This window comes from Cygnus atratus, chromosome 2 (assembly GCF_013377495.2).
Source record: "Cygnus atratus isolate AKBS03 ecotype Queensland, Australia chromosome 2, CAtr_DNAZoo_HiC_assembly, whole genome shotgun sequence".
NCBI classification, from domain to species: domain Eukaryota; kingdom Metazoa; phylum Chordata; class Aves; order Anseriformes; family Anatidae; genus Cygnus; species Cygnus atratus.
This window is the reverse complement of record NC_066363.1, coordinates 4,726,735-4,751,346: the sequence shown is the minus strand read 5'-3', so window position 1 is coordinate 4,751,346 and position 24,612 is coordinate 4,726,735. Positions and strand designations below refer to the sequence as shown.

The window sequence follows — 24,612 nt, the reverse complement described above, 5'->3', positions numbered from 1 at the left end:
CTGGCAGAACCAGAACATGAGCTCCAGGACACACAGACTCCATTCCTCATTGCCTACCAGAGGGCCTGGTGCCCACCAAATGCTCAGGCAGACTACAAACCATTCATAGGCTGTCCACTGGGCAGCCATGAGGCAGGCAAAAGTGCTTGAGCTCACTGAATAACATGAGGAGCTTTGGATCCAGTCTCAGATAGGAAACCCCCAGCCAGGATGAGCTTTGTCAAGTGACATAGCAGGAGGCCATGCACTGCCATCGTGATGCATGCAATGTTTAAAAGCACTGACACAGCTGTCTCGCATCAGACACTTCCATTTCCCAGCTACCATGAAGTTAGTTTGCATCGCTTTGCAGAAATCAGGGCATTGTCAGTGATAAGTGACATGGACAGGCACACTTCCAGTCCTACGTGTCTCTGCTGCACTGTGATCTATCACGATAGTTGGCACACCACATGGAGAGCTACGTGAAGACTCGGCCCTGATCCTCCTCTCCGGCAGAGATGGTAGGCCTGCGAGACAGAACCTCAAATCTCCCTGCTCTCTCAGTCATCTCATTGAGGAACATGAATCCAGATGAGATTTAGGATGGGGAATAGTGATGCAATTTTAACTTGTTAATTTAAATTTGCTATGAATTGCCAATCAGCTCAAAGTTAAATGTGATGGAGCTGTTATGACAAGATGCCTCCAAAAGACTTGAGTTAACATCAGTGCCTCCCAAGATGTTTTCCAGACTTGTGTAGTCCTGAAAACCACAGAGACAAATTTAAACAGTACCAGGATCTGGGGATTCAGATCCAGATTGCTCTCAAGAGTCCTCTAATACTTGTGAAGAAAACTCAGAACAAGCATGCAAAAGCGGAAAATACAAATCACTCCAGCACTGGTGAGATATAAATGTTGCGGAATATACTACACAACTTGCTTTTTTCCTTCTGCTATGGCAAAGAAGCAGAGTGAGGGGGAGTACAAGGGGATATGGGTGTAGAGTAACACCATGTGCTGGGAAAGGGGACAACAGTTCATCGTATAAATGTCCTCAGATGTTATCCTGAAGTTGTTCTTCCTGGCTTATTATCATACAGGATTTCTTTCTTTGGTCGTAGATGTAAGAACACTCTCAAGTCTACTGGTAGTCAGGGTTCCTCTTCCTTTCCAGAATAAAGAAAATGATGCTTGGTTTTATTGAAACCAACCCAGAGTAGTGTTTATTATTGAAAATATACAGTATTTTTGAACATCACATAAAAAGCCTAGTAGATACAACTGCTCTAGTTCAAAATGCTGAATAGATAATCTTTGTGCAGCATATAGCACTATCTTCATGACGCAAACATCCTCTTCTCATTATTGATTTTTTTTTTTTTACAGTGCTTCCCTTTTATATTTTTTAAACCCAGAAAACATGTTCTGTTGTCCTTCCCCACCCCAATGATCTTAGCTGAAACCAAACAAAGACTTTCCAAGGGCTACTTACATTGTGTTGAAAGCATGGGGGTGAGAGGATTAAGGATACTTTATAGAGCTATCTAGAGACCTTGCTGTCCTTTCAAAACTCTGTGTATGAACAGGGCATGGTTCTTGCAAGGCAAACTGCCCTGTGTTAAACTGTCCAGTGATGCCCCGGCCAACTACCAGTCTATCAAAGGGTGAAATGGGGAAGGTAGATAAATTCAGATTCTTCACACCACTTCTCAGATGCTCCTTTTCTTTCTGTCACATGTTCTCAAATGACAGTTCTGTGGAGAAGAAATTTTTTTACAAAGGATCAAGAAAAAGACGGGTTATCTACACACCAAACTGTTGAAATCATTGGGAACCAATATACAGGGTGAGGTGGGCAGCATGTTGAAAATAGTCTTTGTTCACCACAATACAGAAGGGAAAAAAGTAAAGAGAAAAAAATTGATTGTTCCTGCCACTGTGCTGTTTTAGGCTTCATGTTGTGAGTTTCCACAAGGTGCAGTCAGTTGAACCTCTTTCTTCTTTGAATCTGCTTCGCCACCACCGACTCCAAGAGGCTTTTGCCTGGTTGTCTTAAAGCAGCATTATGAACGTGGGAGATGAGAGTCCACAAAAATGTGATGGTCACCTCATTGCAAAAAAGCGCAGTGCAGAATAAAGGAAGAAAGTCTGAAGAAAAGGGTTTGGGGAGAGTGAAGAAAGAAGAACCCTGAAGGCCACCAGGTGGTGCATATATGTGCAGGGCGTATCACACAGCTGCGGTCTGTTTGATGCTATGGAAGCTGATTCGTGTTGGAGATGTGGGGATAGACATGGCACGTGCCACACGTACTCGGAGCGAGTGATGGTCTTGCCAGCGGTGCCATCTTTTCCTGGCAGCAGAGCGGACCTGGTAAGAGAAAAAGGAAAGGACATGAACACTTAGAATATGCAGGTGTCCTCAGTAAAGGGACACTAGGTAGCACTGAGAAAAATTATGATAGTTGGTGAGCAATTGAAATACAGGGCTTGATTCAGCTTCCTACATTTGTGCATCTAGTTCACTTGATCTTTTCTGCACTCTCGGAAAAGACATGTGTTTCCCACATCTCTTGTCTTATATTTGATGTCTTAAATACCCCAGAGCATTTCAAATGACAGGTGATAGGGATCCTAGCTGAAAACATAATTGGAGCGAAGGCTAGAGATGCTCCTAACATAGACTGCAACCACTTCCTGACAAATCACCAGAAGACAAAACTCAAAGTCAGAACCTGAAATGAAGTATTTACACCAGTTTCTGCATATTTCTTTAATCTCCGCCTACTGTAGAGACTTAAGAGCAATTCAGACCCCTAACCTAGGCAGCTAGGTAAGTCTTCAAATTTAGGTGAAATTAATCTGGGCCCAGCTTCTTGGATAGGTAATCACAGACATGACATTTGGAAAGGATGCTGATGTTCTGCTGCCAACCTGAAATCCAGTCAACTTTGAAGAAAGAATATTTTTGTATCAATCCAACCTCTATATCAAGCCAGGGCCTCCTTTGCCAAAGACACATTTGTTGAGAAGATGGGGTTATAAATAATATAATGTAGACATTAAACCTCATCTACGGACCCACAGTTTTCTTCCTGACCAAATTAGTATGGTCAAAATGTATAATGCATCTTCTCCTACAACAGATGTCCAAAATAGATCATATACCAAGATAAATGAAAAATGCATGTTTCTTTTCATTAGTTATAAAGTGAGTCTAGACAACCAGCTCTGTTTAGATGTTTGGATTATAAATTTAGCTAAATTTAGACAATATTGATATCTTACCCTGAATGCTTTCAAATCTTTAATGTACTTATCTTCACTGCATCCCTGAAAATTTGAGTGCTCTTATCCCCTTTTTACCACTGTCAGGCTAAAGCTTGGGTATTAATAGCAGTGATGTTGCCATAGAGTAGACCTCAACATGGCTCAACTACCATGGCAACCATACGAGGCCTGGCATGGGCTTGCATAGCCTTGCAAACCCTTACTGACAGAGCTTCTCAGCTCTGAGCACCTGGATGAGGTAGATCTAAGCCATGCTGTAGCTATAATCATATCTATAATCATTATTGGGACTACAGGGAGGATGGTATTGAAACAAATCGTCCGAAGCTGCACAGCCACTGCTTTTCTCCATTTCTTCTAAAGCTTATACTCTGTCTTCAGGTGTAGTGTGAAGTCTACTCAAAACACGAGGAACGCAACACTCGCCAGCCCCACCTCAGACCAGCTCCAACATGCTGTCTATAGTGTGTGCTTGAATGAGTTGATGAGCTCAAGTAGAAGTAGTATTTCCAACCCAAACCCAACACTATCAGCATGAGGTGTCTTAGATGAACAGGAATGATGGTTAAAACATACAACATAAGCATGGCATGGGAAGGGGGGATCTGCACTCCATGTCTCAGATGATTGCTGTCCTCCCGTTTCTTGGTGGGCCTTCAGAGACTTAGACCCATAGCGTGCAGCACTGCTTAGAAACTCTGAGCCCTATCATCACCGGAGTTGCCAATGAAGCACACCCCATTTTAAGTTTGCAAGGAACAACTTGGAAAACAGTTTTGCAATTGCCATCTTTGGTGCCTTGGCAGGGGAATTTTGAAGTTAGAAATGTAGCTTTTCTACCAGAGTCCTTCTGGAAGGTGCAGATTGGGCAAAACAGACCTGAAGACCTCTTTCTTTGGTTACTTTCTTGGTTCTGTGTGATCTGTGTTGCTTGCTCTAACACTTGAGACAATTGTGTTGCAGGTGTTTATAGCAAGGTGAGGAGAGAGCCACAGCAGGTTTCGTTCTTTTGATTCTGAATTGATGATGTAATTAAACATAAACTAACGTGGTTCACAGTTAATAGGGGTGGGACAGACCCTAGAAAAATAAAGTCTATAAGGGAACCACTTGCATGGAGAAGGGAAAGAGTGAACACCAAAGAGAAAGGATTTAAGTTGAAAAACAGCACTGCCAGGAGGAGCACTATCATCACAAAGGAATTTGAGCTCGGAATGAGAACAATGTGGTTAAACACTTCAGAGGATTTCTGGAAGACCCTCTCATTATGAAGTAGTAGGTAAAAACACCCCCACTAGTTTTAAGGTGGGGGTTGGTCAGCCTACAAAGTGAGTTAAATGAGATATTTATATGAGACAGCCAGAGGCAGGATGGGCTGACTCAGCTCTATGCTACTAAAGCAGAAGCCACCTGTACTGCTCACTTTAACTTGTCTCATCCAACAGCCCTCACTGGCTCACTGAACATGTAGTTAAAATATGAGAAACAGTGGAAGGAATACGCACCATGGTGCTGTGCTTCCCTGGCTGTCACTAGTTGCAAACCTATCATGGTTCTACCTGGAGTGGCAAAGGGATACTTACCTCTGCCTCAGGATTTAAGGGTGCATATAACATACACCCAAGAGCAAATGCAGGTGTCTTGTACATGCAAGGTTGGATGCATATCATCTGAAGGCTTGGTACTTAGTCTTGGCCAATTATTTATGCTTTCAGTGTAGTTACCGGAGAAAGAGATGTTCCCCAAAGGAGGTGGTTTGGATATGTGGAATTAAATTAAGTACAACTTGCTCCATTGAGTGCAAAACTAGCTTCACTAAATGTTGGGCACCTAAGGCAGATGTAATAAGATGTAAAGTGTCAGAGGATAACAAGTATCTTGAAATTGTTCCATGAAGAACATGGGACCTGCTCTACAGAGGGACATTGCCTCTTGAATGCTCATTTCTCCCCGTATGTCACCAAATATTGAGATTTTGTTAATAAAGTGTTTTCCCCATTCTGCTGGAGTGGAATTTGCCCTTGCACAGAGAGCCCATGACCCACTTAAGTCCTTCATAGAGGTGAATTTTTTCATCTCTGATGCAAAAATAAAGTTTCTGAGCAACTTGTGTGAACAGATACTTACTCAGACAGAGAAGCCAGATTAGATTTATCATTTGAGCTTCAAACCAATCAAGTCAAAAAGAGACACCTGGAGATAAAGACGTGAGTCTAAACAAGCAGTTGTCTGAATGGCTTTCATGACACGGTTTGCTTACCAGCTTTGTGTAAAAAGTAGTAACAAAAGTGCTGTCATCTTGTACAGCTGGAGCCATTCCTAATGGTCTAGGCACATGAAAATAGACTCTCTGCACTTACAAGGATAAGTGCAAAGCATTTTTTTAATGAGAAAATAATTCACTGCAATTAGGATGTGACCAAAGCACAAGCAGGAAAGGTTAAGCTCAAATTTATCTCTTACAACTGAACTCAGAGACAAAATGCTGGCTTAACTTCAGGTCAGAAAAGAAAAAAAAGAAAAATGGCTGTGACTGCTATAATAATATGTTAAAATAAAAAGCTATTACACAGGGGATGAAGAAGAACAGAAAAAGCAAAATAGCAACTTCAAACCAGTTGTTAATCATCAGAGCAACTACGCCTTTTTGTTAAGCATTTGTAGAGGCAGTACCATGTCTTAGAGTCAGCATTAGCACCTCTATGACCTGAAATTAATAGCATTTGCCAGTAATAACTCAAAGAAGCATACACACTATCATCAGCAGTTAAAGCTTATCAAGCAGCCTTGTAAATACAAATTACAAGCTTCATCCCTGTGTAACTTCAGTTGCTTGACATGACGTGAAGTTTCTCCATGCTGCCGAGCATTCAGCTCGGTTCTCTGCAGTGACCCTTGGTCTGTCTTTTTCATTCACATAGTTACTCCCTCAAAGTTACCCTTTTCCTCACTTTGCATTTTGCCTCCTGTGCAAATCACAGTTCCTGAATGTGCGATCAAATTAGATTTAATCATAATCACAGTTCCCGAATGTGTGGTCAAATCAGATTTACCAACATATTTGTGCCTACAGACTGTGGGCACTGTTCTCAGCAGTCAAGAGAAAGAATTCAGCTGGTGGGACAGACAGATCTCAGTGGGTGATAGTTTGTCTTTCCCAACTGGATCACCTAACTGAGGAGTTCTCAACCTTTAGCATCACATCTGGAAATCACAAAAATTCACATCTGATCTGAAAAATTATTGAAAAACCTCCCATCAGAAGAACAACAAAAAGAATGGAAGGGATGGAGAGAAGGATGAAAAGACGCAAAGAGGGTTTGCTTTTGATAAAATGGACATCAACTTCGTATTGCTATTATTTGTGCTATACACTAGCTGCTGGCTAATTTCTTGCAGCCATCAATTAGAAATGAGCTGAGGAAGGAGCCTCCAGTGACATTAAAATAAATTTTTGGAGGAAAGGTCATGTCTTATTAGCAGACAGAAAGATAGCTTGAACCATTTACACTGTGCTTAGAACAAAAAGGTCCATTCACTTGGGGCTTCTTGACGCAATACTGAAATATAATAGTAGTCACATAGGTAAGAAGGAAGGCTCTGATAATAAGAATAGGATTAAAGGAGCCGTCATGGCAATGGAAGCTGAAAGAAAGACTTCTGGGACCCCTCCATACTCTGTCCCCAGAGGATACACCACACACACAAACATTAAAAAATAAGGGGCAGAGGGACAACAGGGACTCTGATTACTGAAGAGTCACGGTGCTCAGCAGTCTGTGACTATATAACCTTAACAATTATATAACCTTAATGACTATATAACCTTAATTATGTTCTTGTCTTGTTCATATGCACCTTTTTACTCCCAGAAAACCTGATCTATAAGCAAATGGAATAACAGTAGTTCATAAAGTTTTCAATGGGCTTTGAAACAGACCAGGTTTTGCTCCGCGAAAATGGGTTTCAGTGATGAATTCATCAAGTTCCACATGTACTTAAGCATCTTTGTGCCATGCTTCAGATCCTGGTGCTGCAGTTGGAGGTCACTGGAGAATCACCCTGGACTTTAAACATCTTTGGTTGCAAATGGTGGCGCAAATTGTGGAAAAGTTGATGAAGATTTATTCAATTTTATTGTAAGCTATGAATGGGGAAGAGGGACTTTCAAACAATACCCAGACCAGCAAGAGAGAACTGGCTATGCAGACTTTAAATTTCAGGGCACCAATCTGTCTCATTGGGTCTGATCCTGTGGTGGAATTCGCTTCCAGGAAGCTTCTGAAGCCCTGGTCTCTGCCTGTATCCAGCAGAGACATAGCCAGGAATGGCCAAAAGATGCTGGCAACAGTTCATCCAAAAGAGACAACTGAAATAGGTCAGATGAATTCTACTCTCATTTGGGTGAATCACAGCCTATAAAGGGAGTTGAGAGTGATCAGCTTACCTGCAAATGTGTATGTATTAGATGACCAATGTTAGGGGAATAAATTCCATCTATTACGTATAAGAATTTAAAGTAAGGCGATGCTTTACACAATACCTTGAAAGTTTTCCGGAGGGGTAAAGTGTTCCTGAAGGGAGAAGGGTGTTTAATCTAAAAGGCATTAACAGTAAATGCTGTGGAAAAGCCTATGGGCCAAGCCCAGATCCTTGTAAAGATTAAGTAAGTGTAATCCTGAATGGAAGCAAAGAAACAGAATGGCCTACGGGCAGACCCTGCTGGAATGCCAGAATTGAGGATCTGCTGATGAGGAACACTAATGCTCTCACAGAGATACGAGTGAGGTTTTTTATTGTGTTAAATAGCCAAACAACTATACCTATGTCATACCGTACCCTATCGGTATGGCTTTTCAAGATTCCCAGTAGAGCCAAACCTGGACCAGAGATGGCCACCTTACCATCAGACAAAGAAAGGAGCCAAATGTCTCTATAAAGATGCCATCATCAGTATTTAATCCTAGTAGGGTAAGGAGTGGATGTAGTCCAAAAAAAAAATAAGAAATCTGCAAAGCTCGAAGGAAACATGGCAATAAATCCTGTAATCTTCCAACAATGAAGCTCAGGTGGACCTTTTCACCACTTTGCTATTTTATGTACCACTATTAAGTTTCTTTTTCTCCCTCCAAATTACCTGGCTTAACTGATTTGCAACTCTTTTTTTTTTTTTTTCTTTTTCTTTTTCTTTTTCTATTTTTTTTTCCTCCAAGAGTCTTTGGCAGCATTTCGATACATCACAGTAACAGGCTGATAGTTCTGCAGCACCTGCCAGACTGGGACACTGAAGCGTAATTTCTAAGATTACAGCAGTGCAATTTTGTTAATGTATATAACTGTTTGAGAAGATATCACAGTTCTGACTAGTGAAGATTTGTTGCACATTTTGTGCAGGAGACAAATGCTGCTCCCTTTTTCTGGGACTGGTAAAAAGCAGAACCAACCACCTGAGGGGGAGGCCATAAGTGCAATCAGCCCAAGCCAAGCCTTTGTGCTTTTGTTGTGGAGTGCTCTGGAGTCACTGCCACAACAGCAGCACTGTAGTGAAAAGGAAAATGGGGTGTGGAAGGACTCTCAGGCTCATTCTTATCCTTCAGTATACCTAGACATTCTCTTTCTTATAGGATGCTAGTCTGAAGAGACCTACTGGAGTCATGTGTGATTTTCTGTGAAGGTGACTTTCTACCAGAACACACCTAGGTGAGGAGATGGGTAGTGGGAGGAGACTGCAGTCCTGTAATGAACCATGGCCTGGTGGCCCCAACAGAAAGGTTTGACTTTCTATTGACCAGTCATTCTCAGGGGCATTTAACAATAGTACTCACATCCATGTTGTTGGGTCCCTTTGCTCAGAAAACAATCATTGTGGTAGATGGAATTAAACTTTAGCCCTCTAGTCCACCCCCATATTCATATTTATTCAGTGATTTGGAGGAACGCTTAATGCGTGTCCTTTGGGTTCGGGATGATTAATGTGAAGTCTGCTTAGATTGATGGGCAGGTGGATGACTAACCATTTAGGTCATGATTCATAGCTGGCTATTATAATGAATAGCCTCCCAAGATGATCAGATCAAAGTAAGCCACTCTGAGCTTAATAGATTTTGAGAGACAGATGGTGCCTGGGTAAAGGGTCAACATAAAAAAAATTAAACATATTTATCCTTGTCTTGCACCTAGTTTTGAGAATAATTTACAGTGCCATCTAACAAAGTAACTTGTTCTGTTGCTCTCTGGTTATGGTTTCCCTCTAAGTCAGATAATTGCTTTCTATCTTAAATGTTAATTCATAGCTGATTGTTGATATTGACCAGATAATACTAGAATTTGCTTGAGATGAGAATTCATTCTTTGCAAGAGAATTTCAGACACAACCCTTGCTAGTTATGTATCCCCCCAGGCATGGGTGGAGATGAAGGACAACCACCTTATTATGGATATAAGACTCATGAATTATAGAATAATTAAGTTTAGAATGGACCTCAGAAGGTTTCTGGTCCAACACTTTAGAATTATCCAGCCATTTTGAGTACATCCAAAGTTAGACATCTCAAAACACCTCTCAGCCCTTCTTCTATTGCTGATATACCCTCAGTATGATTTTCTTTTTCCATTGTGTTTGATCAGGATTTCCCTTATTTCCTTCATCTTGCTTGCTAGAGGTGACTTCTCTCTTTTCCCATTCATCAAGCAGTATCACTTTATAAATTTGGGTCACTCTAACACATCACCACCTTCATTCACAAGCACTCTGTTACTGTACAGCTATGTTATTATCTCCTATTAGGGTTGCTAAGTCTCCCAAGGATCACAGGACTCTCTCAGGGGTCAACACTGATGGCTATTGGAAATGACATAAAGCACCTGAGAGCAAGAAGAGGTATTCTCTGGGGGCAGGGATCCTTTCCCCCTTTATCCTCTTGTTTCCATCATGCCTTTGCTGAGGTAACAGGACTGGAGCCAGGCCTACCAGTGAAGTTCTCATTCCTCTGAAGGGTCACCAGTGGCTGACCAGAAATATTTTATTTCCTTTTCTGGGGTATGCAGCATCTGAGATCTCACCTCCTCCCCTCCAGACTCCAACCAACAGCAGATATAAGACCACAGCTAAAACAACCATACAGGAAGATACACTTGGAATACGAAATGCAATAAGTGCACTTTTTCCCTATCTTCATTGATCAGTTGTTAAGCTTAATAACAGGGAGTCTCTTTTGGTAATGAAATTATAATGAATATTTATCCTAGATTTCATATCACACAAATAAAGGAATTTCAGGAATATTCTACATATGCCTAAGGACTATAACCTTCACTGAGCCTTTATTAAGTTTCGGATCTGGCAGTGACCTTGATAGATAATGTTTTCTTCCAACATTCATTTCTCAAGATCATTGTCAGAAAAATCATGTACCATGTGAGATGAATCCCACACCAAGAAACCTTTTGAAAGGCAAGCATTTTAATTAAACACATACTATCAAGTGCAGTTACGGGGTGGAATTCATCAGCTTGCACTACAGAGGCTGAAGAGATGATTTAGTTTTTTTATAAATCTATTCTGTCATCCATACTTACATAAAGATGAAATACCACGAAAGCATATCACTGCTTATAGATTATTATGTTGTTACAATCAAACTGATCTAGGTAGAATAATTTTCATCAACTCAAATATCTTAAAGATTTTTTAGTGATCTGTAGTGAAAAATAAAACTATTTACTCAGAGCATGGTGAGGCCCTGTGCCAGGCTGCCCAGAGGAGCTGTGGCTGCCCCATCCCTGGCAGTGCCCAAGGCCAGGCTGGATGGGGCTGGGGACAGCCTGGGTTGGCGGGAGGGTTCCCTGCCCATGGCAGGGGGTGGCACTGGATGATCTTTAAGGGTCCCTTCTAGCCCAAACAATTCTATGATTCTAGGAAAAAATGTCCAATAGGAGTTCTGTGAAAGTATATTCTGTTCAGCACAGTTCCATGCCAACATCTATTCTTGTTTCAAGAGAACTCCATCTTAAACTTTTCATTTTTTAAATCCCATGTTATGTGAAATTAAATTCAATCTTGTGATTTGTGAATCGATGGAGAAATTTTTGAAGAACATTTTGATTTTTGCAGTCATTAGCCCACCCTCCCCCCCAACCAACATTCATACTTTTAAAGTGTTATGTAACAAAAATGCATGCATCTTTTTTCATTCTCATTTTTCATAACATCTGGGATTCTCAAAACAGCTTGATCTCAACTTTCTTGGAAGTGCAGAGATGCTTCAGATTAAATGAAATTTGCATATTTTTGCCCTCTAGGTTTAGTAGATGTTCTATGCATCCAACAAGGGCAACTTTTTTCCATAAGGTCTCTAGAGCTGCTTAATATGAGTCAAGTGCCAGTGGCCTCTCATGCCCATCCATGACACACGCAGTTTGTTCACAACAGCTTCAGAACTTTTCAGAAGCAAAAAAAAAACACACCCTAAGAATGTCAATTCTGTATCTAAACTGCTTCTTCTCCCTTGGTTCACTGGAATAGCTTGTGTATAATGTATCAGCTTGGAAAGATTTTTATTCAATATCTGAAAAGTCATATCTCCGGAAAGGGAGCTTGAATGATACACACTCTCTCAACACCTGGCCCATCAGCTTAATTCTCACTTCAGCCAACAAAGCTCCTGCTATATCTGTCTGAAATTTGTTTTGGAATTGAAGGAAATTTAATTCCTCTGATCAGGTGCAAAATTGCTCATAGGAAGAGAAGCAACAAATTTCTGCTCTAAGTCATAAGTCCACGTTTGTTTAAATAAAGGGAGACTACAAGATGTTACACAGCAAAAACTCTTTTCTGTTTCTTTTGCCAAACTTAACAGGTAGAATATTGACAAAAAGCTGAAACTTTGATAACTGTCATCTGTGATCCATACTGTGTGAGCTCTTCAGCCAACAGTCATTGGCTCTACTACAGACAGTCATTAGGAGTTTACAAGAACCTAGTGGCATCTGTATCAAATATGAAATGGTGGAGATGCAGCTGAGATCACAGCATTATTTAAACTTTAAATTAATTAATTTTCTATCTTTTTTTTTTTTTTGTCATAATTAAGAGCAGGCCTGGCACTGTGCGGGCTAAATAACCTGCTAAAGACTATTGCATGCATTTAAAGCACCCAAGTCTGTCATAGCTGGAGAACCTGATGTATTTATAAACTTCTGAGACAGCAAATCATCAGCTCATCTATCACACAGACAGGAATACCAGGCTGACTAAAGAGATGATAATTCATCAAGGCTTCAGTGATATTTATAAAGATTTCAGGCTGTTCTACGAAGAGGAAATTTATGGAAGTTCTGCAATAACTATTCCATATGGACATTTATGCAGATTCACTTCTCAAAAAAAAAAAGTCTTTGTTACACTACAATCTTATCAGATGATGCAATTAACTATTAAATGAGCTAAATCTGCTGTGGATTTTACTTACAATGGTAGGAGATTGAGTGGCATTTCCTTCATCACCACTCCTAGCTGGGATGACTCCCTGAAAGCAACTGATGTCAGGAGAATGCAAATGATATTTTGGTACTTCTTTTCCAATGCGATGCTGTTCACATGGACTGAGAAATACAGGCTTTTTCATAGTACATATTTGAGGAACACTTAATGTACTGCACATCTAACTGAGCAATAAATGAATATAGCTTTCACTGCTTAGATATGGAATTTAATGATAAGGAAAAACACTTCTGCTATGCTAACCACCAAGGCCATATATATATACGCCTTCATCTGGCAATGTAGCCTGTACAGGTCTTTCACTTCACAAGGAGGCAAGACACAGCATTATTGCAAGCTTTTGCAGTGTGATGTGGCCTTTGGAATGTGATGTGGGAAACATAAGGTGTTTTAAAATGCTTTATGAGAGTGTGGAGATCTGGAGAGGACAGACGGTATCACAAGGGAGAGCTTTTACAATGGTTTACTATAAGATACATTTTTTTTCTGGGCAACATCATTAGAAACTCAGAAGGCTTTGAAAATCCATTGAATTTTCTACTTGTTTCTAAGCTTTTCATAGCTGAAGCTAGAACAGAGCAGGAAATTTTACCCTTTAAAACCTTTATGATACTTCAAAAACATGCCCACAATACCATAAGATGAATCCAAAGTCCCTTTTCAAAGAGAAAATGCTGCAATATCTGGGGGACTTAGTCTTATGTTATATCTCAAAGAATTACTTAGGGACTTGCCATGGTTTAGTCAGTCAAGTACAAGTTATACATTATGTAAACATATGAGTGCAGGGAAGATTTAGCTCACAAATTTAGCTGTTTGTAGGTGTCTACATGTGAGCTGAGTGTCTAGGCAAGCAACAGAATCAGCAGAGAGCTAGTCCATACTGTCAGTAATGTCTAGAGTTGTTCAGGTGAGCAAATAGAGATGTAGGCTAACCTGATGAGAAGGAGATTGTATTGACTGGCCTGAACTAGTTATATAGTAAGCTACTAAATGGGAAGTGGATTCATGGCCATGGATGGAGAACTTCAGACTGCAGTAGTGAAGAAGGAGATATTTCTTCCACTTCAGGACAGCTGAAAGAGCAGCCAGAAGAGTGAAAGCCTGGTATGACCTGGCCCTAGTTTAAGTCCACGAAATAGAAGTGCGCTGGGCTAATACAAAGTTCTGACTGTTGATATATGAGTCTTCTGGTTCCTTCAACTTCATCAGATTGCGCAGCAAAATGGCTCACATTAAAAAAAAATAAAAATGTGTGATCACAAAACAACTCAGATACATAGCAAGGTTTTCAGGTAACTGTTGTCCCACAGTTAAGGAGTCAGTACTTCTGGGGGAAGACTTCACCTACTTATTAAGAAGCAAATGGAGTGGTCATAATTCATTGGAGGAAGGTTATAAAGAGAGCCGAGGACACTCTGCTGGCTGTTTATAAAAATAGCATGTGCCTAACCTGGGAAAGCAGTGTTGCTTCTTGTTAACATCACCTCAGAGTTGAGTTAATATGAGGAAGGCATGAAATGAAGAAAAGCAAAAAGCAACAACAACAAAACCAAAGACAACAACAACAAAACCACCAAAATGCTGGTGCCTCATTAGCTGAGGTGTAGAAAGGTGAGAAGACATGCCTATTCCTTCTCATAGTGCCACACAGGGAGCTCACAATGAAACTAAAAGCAGCACATATAAAATATATACTGATTCAGCAGCAATAACTAAGACATTAGATTCCTTCCTGCAGAGGCACAAACTTTAACTGGAAAAAAATGACATGCATAATGCAGATAAATTAGACACTGGCAGTGTAAGCAGGGAAAAAAAAATAAATCTCTCACACTTTGGGGTGTAGATCAAACACAAAGAAGTATTAGTGAGACATTTCTTACATGAGTATCAGACCCCCAAAACTAATTCAAAAGGAGTACACCAACCCTGTTCCTGATTATTTACAACAGGTATTGATCACTCAGACAGAGATACCCACACAGAAAAACTAACTCACTCAACTCAGCATGGCAATACCATTACAAAAATGGGTCACCTGTAGCATAACCTTAATGAGAGCCCAGATGAGAAGCAAGGCTTATGTATGCCCAGAAATCATATTGAGAATTAATGAGAAACCTCAAAGAAGGTTTTCTCAAAATGTGGAAAAAAATACAGTCTGAGAATACTCCTCTTCTGCTCTGCCCTCTCAGTTGGAGCTGAATGGGATAAAGTTTTGTGAACACAGGACACCCACAAAGAGGGCTGGGAAGTTCAGATGCACATTAACAGAAACTTAGAAGAACAAACTGATGGGACTATGACCCCGTGTAAAAACATCTCATGTTCTACAATCAGGCACTCAGGCAGGTTCCACCTCCCGAGAATTAATCACGCTGACAGCAGAAGACACTACTTACCTCACCATTCAAGAAGCAGTAAAATACTGACACAAAGAAACCCTGGAAAGAATAGAAAGCAGTCAGTTATTAGGTAAGTATTTTCACATGCAGAACTGGGGACTAGCTTTACCCTAGTATCATCCTGAGTATAAACACAACCTTGTTGACATCCATTTCCAGCCAGACAAAATCTTTACCCTACAGTTTCATGACAAGATACCAGTTGTCTTGCAGCTCACTGTTAATACATAAGAGCTAGAATCTAGACAGCTCTTCCACTGATAGAGCGGATTGCCAATTCAGTTGTGCTAAAGCCTTTCTACAGCTTCCAGTTGCCTCCCCAAAAGGCACAGGTCCTGTGTCATGCCTGCCAGTTCTATGCATATGTCTCAGACACCACAGGGGGGTGTCAAATGACCTTAGATGCTCTTGTGTTTCATCAGGTTGCTTACGTTCAACTGAGCTGAAGTGCACTGTGGAATCTATTGACAGCAGTGACTATACCTCTCTAATGACTGCAAAGATTGCAATGACCGTAATGGAAATTCAGACGACAACACGATGATGCTTTCATGTTTAAACCTGTGAGCAGAGTCCCATCCATTCTGCTTTCAGCAACGGACTGTAATTATTGTCATCATAAAGCAGAGATTCATCATCCTTCCTTTCTTACATATGTCTTCGTAACACTAACACTTCGTAACACTTCGTAACACTAACAATAAAATAAGCAGTGCCTCATTTTTGGAGACCTTGAGCAATACAATTAATTTTAGGGAATGAAAAATGTGGATTGCTTCACTGGTAAGAGCTAAAGTTCCTCTCTGTTCATTGATTAAAACTGTCATTTTTTCTTTTTCAATTTTCAATTTCAATTTCTGGTAGGATGCTCTGTGCTTCAAAGCTAAACATGCAATCAGTAATACGGTAATCGAAAGCCCAAAACTGTTGTATTACACAGTCTTAGATTTGGCTTGACAGAATGTGTGTCTTGTATTTACATTGATAAACTGGGTATCAAAGCATTTGCTCCTGCAGATATCAAAGGTAAAACACTAATATCAAACACAATTCCACTCCAGACCAGGAGGGTCTTTAAGCAGAGGTAAAACTATATAACACACCTAAGCAGAAGTAAATGACCAAATGTAATTCAATTATTTCAGTCACTTTTTTTTTTTTTTTCCCAAATCCAGAAAGCTCGGACAATTACTCACCTTCCACTGCCTTTTACAACTGGAAGAACTCCTGTAAAATTTAGTGGAAAGAGGAAATAGGGTACAAGTGCTCAAAGAGTTCGTATGGTCTGATGACTGATGAGTATACACAGAACTGCAGGAGCACTAGGGTGAGAGGCTGGGTAGCATTTAGGACATAGTTAATGTCTTAATCAAGTAAACCCAACAGGTAGGATTTGTTTCCCTTTGCTTTAGGAACATCTATTCTAAATCTCAGCTCGCTTTGTGAAGAGAGAGAGGTAGCTTGGGAGCATGATTCATCATCCTCTCTCACAGTTACTGATGGGATGAAACATCATCTGTCCCCTGACTTTAGATGGAGCTTAGGTAAAGACCTGTAGCTGTAGACTAAACATAGTGCTGATAAGGGAGGTAAATCCCTCTGGTATACACCTGAGAAGAGTCCTCCACTTCATAAGACATGCTGAATATATCTATTAAGTAAGCATAAATAACAAAGCTGAGCTCTTTTCTTTATATTGTTTGTATCATGGACTTCACTGCCATATGCTTCATGGCTGAAAAGCACTGAGGATCCTTTTAGCAGTAGCCAATACCAGCTATAAAATTGCTCTCCTACCTGAAAAGATTGCAGAAAGGAATTGAAATAGATGAAGACAATCTGGGAAATGTCATCTTCACCAGGGTTGACGAAGAAAAGCATATATGTGATGCCTAGCAGAGGCAGAAGAACTAAAGTTGCCTTGACTGCTTTCCTGTGGGGAGGAAAGAGAAAACACAAGTGAGCAGAGGATAGAACTGTGTTACCTGAACAGCTGTAGAATGATACCCCCAAACAAATCGCTCCCTAAGTGGAGAGAGGGCACAAGTCTGAGCAATTCAGAGGGATGAGAAGTACCTACATTAGCTGGAGAAGGAACTTAGGTGCCTCCTTAGATAGTTCATCTAAGGAGGCACATCTTGAACAGGGACTAGCCAAGAAGAAACAAGGATTTCCTAACACATAGCTGCTCAGGGCTGTCCAATATGTACAGTCACTGGAGGAGGGAACCGCTTTCAGAGCAAAATTCACATGTAAAATTCTGTCTAGTGTCTTAACACAGGTGCTTGGAGTTAGGGAGTACAAGTGCTCCCTGTAGGTGCCTCCATCTCTCAGGGCATGCTGCTAGGGCATTCTCTAAGGACAGCAGTAAAAGCCTCTATTTGCACAATGGCCAGACAATTCAAGCATTCGAGCTTGACCCCATGGCCAAAAGGCTGGAGAGAGTTTAGCCGGGGGGGCAGGGAAAGAATGTCAGCCTCCACTTTGAGTTGTGACACCACGGGTGGGTTTGTGAAATAAGTTTCTGACCAGTGTCTGACCACTCGAAGAAAAGTGTTCTGGGAAAGCCTTTACCTTTGCATCCTGCTGTTTGTTCCCATACCCTGAACTCCAGGGGAGAGGTAGAAACCTTTTTTACATCCTTCTGTTTCTGTCTCTTCTTCCTCTGGAGAGTTTCTATCTTATCTCCAGGGCTTGCATTAGGCTGAAGGTTTGAGATTCTTTGCAGGAGTGATTTCTTACACCTCAGGATAACAAGGTAGTAAATCCTGCACTGGGGCAGGACTGCTGTGCGGGTGAGACCTGCCCTATGCCCACCTTTTGATTCTGTCTGGAGTGTAAATGCTCATGCTCCCTGCAATATCTGTATCCCCAACGCAATGGTTTTGGGCTGTCTTACAAATAATAAACAAGCAGATGGCGCCCAATGAAGCATAAGTAGTTATTAACGGAATTATCAGGGGCTAATCTTTATTATTGGGGTTGTAATAGTGTCTTGGGATGCCAGAAGCAAAACAACACCTCATTGTGCTAGATACTTTACAAAGACATAAGACTGCAATTTTGCTAAGTCTCTATAAATTTCCATAATAAGGTTGTAAAAGGTGGGTAAAGACAGGTAGGTAGGTAGGCACAAAAGCACTGTCAGTGTCAGGAGACAGTGACAGTTTTAACAAACTGGCTGCCACATTATTTAATACTTGCTTAACAAATGTTTGGAGTACTCAGCTTTAGAGCAGCAAGCCTTGCCCCAGGCTTTCCTGGAATTGTAAGGGTTTCTATTTAGGCTGTGAAAAAAAAAAAAGAAGATTCCCTCACAGAGCTTGTAGGGAAGATAAGATCACCATCATCTGTTCAAGGAGGAAGGCAGTTACTTTAGATTGCCTCAGAATCTAATATCTCTAATCCCCGCCAACTGCAGTAGGGAGTAAAATGTAATGAGATTTGAATTGTTGGTTGTATTTTTTTCATGCTAGTTTTAGTTTTATAGCATGAGGTTTGAGCATGAAAAGGGGTAATTTTTTTCCTCTTAATTTCTTATGAATTGTGCAGAGAAGAATCTGGACAAGAAAATCAGACCATTGCATTAACTTCACATTTGTGCCCAAGCCACAGACAGGAGTAAAAGGAAGGAACCAGGTAAAAGAACAAACCCCATTACTGCAGGAAAACTGCCTCCAAAGTCAAGAGCAGGATGATTTTAAGACATCAGGATTCAAGCCTCAGCTTGATACACTGAGATTTTATCTAGAAATGATTTACAGGATTGTGACCAATATTACCCCACAAAAACTGAGCCATTTCTCAGAGTGAGGACCTGTCTGTCCATAAATGCTCCAAAACACTGGCTCATGTTGTAGGACACTGCAAATAGTAAGACAGAAAAGGCACTCAGCATCTCCTGATCTCTAACATTTTTTTTTTAGGACTGTTTGGGTCTGATCTAAGTCCACAAGGCTGCCAGAAGGCCACCTTCCTTCTGCTGCCCTGGGCTAAACATTCCTGTCTTTTCCTTTCTACCACACTTGTGTTTGTGAGGTTGTACAGTCACCCAGCTCATGAAACTGATCTGCCTCATAAGTAAAATATAAAAACATATATATATATATATATATACAAATAAAATTACATTAAATAAATAAATAAATAAAATAAATTAAAAGGCACCTCCTAAATAGGTAACGATTTGTTGAGGATTAGTTCCCTGATGCAACCCACTGAGTGGTTACGCTAATGCTGGTACCAGCTGAAGAGGCATGAACACCTTTTCTCCCATAACCTTCAGTTTACAAATATCATTAAACTCTACTTTAAATGCCTGTATGTGCACAGTAATCATCAGTAATAATACTGCTATTGATTACAGATGTGGTATGAGTGCTTTGGCCCAGGCTCTGTTCTTTAACTCCTGACTCTGGTAGGATCTTAGTATGAACATGGATCTTAATATGCACATACACATGACTTACTGGGAAGTCTTGATATTGTTCTGCATCTACAGAGCTAGAAAATGAGACAGAGAAGCACTGATGCACCATATTAGCTTAATGAATGGTCTATTCCTCAGTGAGAGGAGTTATGACATTTATATCATATAATGCACATGCTTGTGCACATATAGAAATTGATAAAATTCCTATCCTCACTGACAGTTTGGATTTCATTGAAAAGGGGAAATTTCACACGTGCATTTGGGTAAATGCAAGCCTGATGGAGGTAAAGAGCTGGGGCCATGGCAGTGCACAGCTGTCTCTGTACCTGCACGCCCTGGCAGTTTCCATTGTTTAGACATCAAAATGGAGTGGACAGAAAGAATGGAGGCACACTTTAAAGAGAGCCTGCAAAAATAAATACTGTGGACTAACTATAGGAGCTCAAGTGGAAAGAAGGACACCCTCTAAATCATAGTGGCACCTGGAAAGACAAAGACGGGAAAAGGACAGGACAGGCAAGGCAGTTCTTTGCAAATACCATGAACAGCAAGAAGCACCAGCTGACTTACCTGTATTGTATTGTCTCTGAAGTGGTTGAAGCTCTCAGCTTTGTCATTAAAATCCTAACTATGTTAAATAGGAATACAAAATTTATCTGGAAAAGAAGGAAGAGAGAGGAAAAAATAAGACCAGTAAGTCAAACAGAGGCTTAAAGGATGAGATACACCTTAAAAGGCACATTTTGCAGTTCCAATCTGATCAAAAACAGCCTCTCGGCTTTATCACTGATTGCAACCAACTCAGAAGTTTACCAGAAATATGAGATTATGCAACCAAATATCCAACAGCTAGTAATCCTTTCAAAACAGAAATTAAAATGTAGAACGAAACTAACGGTCCCAGCAAGTAACCTTATTTTTACACCCTTTTACTCTTTCCTGGGTGCCAAAAGGAGCTAAGGGTGGGATTTATTTGGATCTTTGCTTCTGGCTCTGGCTCGGCTCACCCAAGGCTCGCTGTGCAGAGTATTGGCAGCTCTGTGCTGTGCTGACACAGAACACATCTGAAACCACCTTTAGGTTAGGTGGGGCTCCCAGGACCCATGGTGCAAGACTGCATTGCAGAGATCTGAATGTAACCTAGTCACACTGGACTCCCTTCAGATTCAGTGGAGTCCACTCATTGCACTCTACAAGAGATGTTTAAAATAGAGCAGATAAATCATTCCTGAAAAATGCATATTTTTTTTTCACTGTCATTAAAGCTGAAATGACAGATTTACCACTTCTATTTTTAATCTGCTGAGCAGGGTAATTATTATTTCTGTTACCATCTCAATGCTGAGAATTGAGATTTGCTCTAATTGCTGTTGTTGCATATGCTAGAGAGTTTCTCAGACAAGTTTCCTTTCAGTGTAAACAGGAAAGAAAGAGAAAAAAAAATCTGAAAAGAAGATTGTGACTTGTGGACTGTGATCAGCAGAGGGATTTGGCACCTAGGAGCAAGTTTTGTGTTGCTTTCACCACAAAGAAGGGTAGCTTGCAATACACGGATCTATCTCAAGGTTGTTGACGATGTACTCTGTCAGAACTGCCGAACTGTTATCTCAAGGCTGCTGAGGTCACAACCTAAGCTTGTGAGAAGACATTTATCAACATATTTATCTCTCATTTCCAGGGTCCCAGGGCTCCTGGCATTTTGTGGTCCGTGAATGGAACAACTCTGTGACTGCCTTCCAGCTGAACACTGCAGCAGACCTGCTAACACAAAGGTGTTCTCAGAATATGCTCTTTTTTTCCCCCAATGAAATGTGGTGTGTTTCAATGATTATGGTATCTTGGCATCCATCACATCATTCCCCGTGGTTATTGTAATGTTATTTATAACAAATGGTGCAATAAGCACTCGAATAGACACTGGGAGACTGGCAGTGTTGGGAATCTTGTACATTAAATGCTTCTTACGTGAGATACCAAAATACTTCTCTAAGAGTTATGTGACATCTTTTGAAATGTTTTTCTTAGCAGAGCAGGGCCATAGGGAGCCTAAGAAATAAATAAAACGGTGCATGCAGCTTGTATACTTGCTCTTGCTGGAATTGTCTTTGTCGTATTTAAGAGCATGAAGTCAAACGGTTCTCGCTTTATTCATCAGAGACAACTGCTTCAAACCACTGGTTTGACGTGAATCTTAAATTCTTCACATTAGTGACTGCACCATTCCCTGGTAACACAAAGGGAATTGTTTCGAGAGAACCTACTGAAGGGCAGGTAGGCGGGGGTGTCCTTCACCCACAGAAAGAAGACTTTTGCCTCTGAAATTAAACCACCAAATCTTGACGTTCTTTGTCAGCTCAGAGTCAGGTTTGGGTTACTTCCATCAAGGTTGCCAAAAAGGCACTGATCCAAAACTTGCTGTTTTTGCAATCACAATGGAAGGTGCCAGATGGAATTATAGACTATTAGGCATGGGCAAGTTCCAAATATAAGCAGGACTAATCACATGGGATTAACATGATGAACTGGACTGGAGAAAGCATTTCAAGTTTCAGGAGTTCTAGTTTGATGTGACAGCAGAGAACTGGAAATTCAAATTGCCACAGGCTGCATCAGAAAAAACAGGGACTTTTATCTTCTTTGAAATTAAATTGCAGAAGTGATTCATCAGTCCAGAAGGAGAATTACTAGCTGAAAAGTTTGGGAGTTACTTCAGCAGAGATACTCTTATTCTATATAAATGTATTTGCTATTCTCACTCTTTTCCATGAGCTCCCCCATCCAAGGGTTGCTGAAAGAAAATGATGACATTTCTCACCTAGATTTTCATGTTTATTTGCACACACTGATCCCTGGTGACAGTTGGCTTGTTTATCTGGTTGGCAGCATTAATTCTGACCGCCTCAGTTGATGCTCACTGTGTGCTAGGTGCCACCAAGAGCTGAGCATCCCAGTGGATGCCACAGGAGGGAGAGAACTCAGCTACCCCAGCACAGACCATAGCACTGATCGAGGTTCTTGCATAGCTAGGCGCTACAGGTGGCACTGGTTCATGTGACAGAGCTGATAAGTGACCAAATCTGTCTGTAACAGCAAAAAGAAGGCAGATGCGTTAGTGCTTACTTTTAACTGGCTGCCCAGGTGTCAGAGGAAAGCCTGCTAGGGACTTTAAACCTATAACACTTACTGGGAGAGAGAAACACTGAGGCCAGGACAGGGGCATTGGTCACTCACCCTGAATTCTCTTCCCGGTTCTGGCCTGGAATATACTGCGTGTCCTTAGTCACTTGGGCCAAAGTATTTAATCTTGAGGGTCTGAAGTCAGAAACTAAAATCCACCTGCAGACATACTCAGTAAGCCTGAGGTCTGCATTTCAGAGTGACTGTCACCCTAACTGTTTGTGGTCTTGCACTTGTCAGCAAGGTACGTGATTTGGCAAACATCTCATTGTTGTACTAATGTTTTCCTTCCTTCTTTTTTTCCCCCAATTCTCCTTTGTTATGGAAACTTTCAAATGATGGAGAGGATGCTTTAGGTCTCATGACTGCAATAAAAGTGAGTAGCCTATAGCCCTAAGCTAGTTACCAACAGCTCCTTTAATAACCAATGGAGACAAATAGCTGCTTTAACAATATAGTTCCTGCTGTCTATTTGGGGTGTTTACTTTTGTATGAGATGCCTCTCCCCGCTTTGAAGCTCCTCTTCATGGGACTTGCACAGACAAACCTGCTGGGACTGTATATATTATAGGGCTGTATTAGAGGGCTACCTTTAGTTGCCTAAAAACAGGCACTGAGGGTCACTTTTGGTGCCACTTTTGGTGCCATGCTGTATCCTACTACTTTAGAAGGGCAAGAACTTTCTAGAGGATCTATACCTTCCCTGCCAGACCCACATGAGGCTGACAGAGCATCTCTAAAGGTACTAAGCACCCAAGTTTAGGTGAAAGGATCTCTCCTCCGAGTTAGGTGAAATACATCCTATCTTGATAGCCTGAGTGTTCCCCAATGGAACAGCCGTGAATATGAAGTCACACCGATTTTTGGAAAAGCATGAAGGGACCAAAGAAGACTGTCTAATGGTTGGTTACCTTAATCCATCTGTCACTTCGGTGCGACAGTAGTAACTGTTATTTACAGACAATCTGTCCCACTGCTCACCCATGGTTTCAGAAACACTGACCCCAAATTCCACCTTACCTAAACGCAGAAAGAGACTCAAACTTGGGAATTTTGTTTCCTACTCTGATTTTCATAAAGGGCTGCTGTATAAATAGTGAACCTGGATCCAAATTCCCCTGGATTATTAGGGAGGGTCCCAATATAAAGTCTGGTTCTAACTCCAGACCTGACATTTATTCACACAATTACACTTTGCTAACATTTAATAAACAAACTCTAAAATGCCTTTCAAAGCCCTGGCAGTCACCTAAGGATAAATGTCAGACCTGAGGCCCCATCATCTGATAACCCTGCATACCCTGATGTGTAAAGAGAGGGTGAGAAGTCAAACATTCAATGACATTGCCCAAGTGCTGTCCTAGCTTTCAGGAACAGGCAATTCTGAAATTTTTCAGGCAGGCATTAGAGAATTATCTCCATGTCTCAATGAGCTTTTCTTCCCTGAACAAGTCTGACCTGAGTCTGATTAATACGATTACTTCTTAGTTTCATCTTTGCAATACCCTATGGCAGGGAGTACCTCACTTTAACAGGGTGCTCAGCCGATGAGAGAGGAAAACCTGAAAAGAAATTTGCCTGGAAAGCAGAGAGAGACCTGGTACAAGAGAAGGAGGGTGTGGGGGAAATAACATGAGTATTTGATCTGTCTTTCCCTGCAAACTAGAATCCCTTTTTTTTTTTTTTTTTTGGAAGGGTTTGTTAACTGGGATGGGGTGGAGTCATTGGGTGAGGGAAGGGAGCATCCCGGGCTGGCTGGAAGGTACTAGAAAGATGAGTCACCTATATCTGTGTATCTCAGTCTGAGAGATGATGGCTGG

At 41.0% G+C, this 24,612-nt stretch overlaps 1 protein-coding gene across 3 annotated transcripts in view; it reads right to left on the bottom strand.

Moving 5' to 3' along the window:
* Positions 1-1,239: 1,239 nt before the first annotated feature.
* The window catches only part of CRHR2 (corticotropin releasing hormone receptor 2), a 156,663-nt gene continuing 133,290 nt past the window's right edge, over positions 1,240-24,612 (bottom strand). For 2 of the 3 annotated variants that reach the window (XM_050708918.1, XM_035554373.2), the window contains 4 exons: positions 20,186-20,271; positions 16,981-17,116; positions 15,181-15,222; positions 1,240-2,353 (listed from right to left, as the gene is read on the bottom strand). In XM_050708918.1, coding sequence (XP_050564875.1) covers positions 2,213-2,353; positions 15,181-15,222; positions 16,981-17,116; positions 20,186-20,271 — 405 coding nt within the window. In that variant the 3' untranslated portion in view covers positions 1,240-2,212. The remainder of the gene's footprint in view (positions 2,354-15,180; positions 15,223-16,980; positions 17,117-20,185; positions 20,272-24,612) is intronic. The other variant, XM_050708919.1, reaches the window with a different exon arrangement.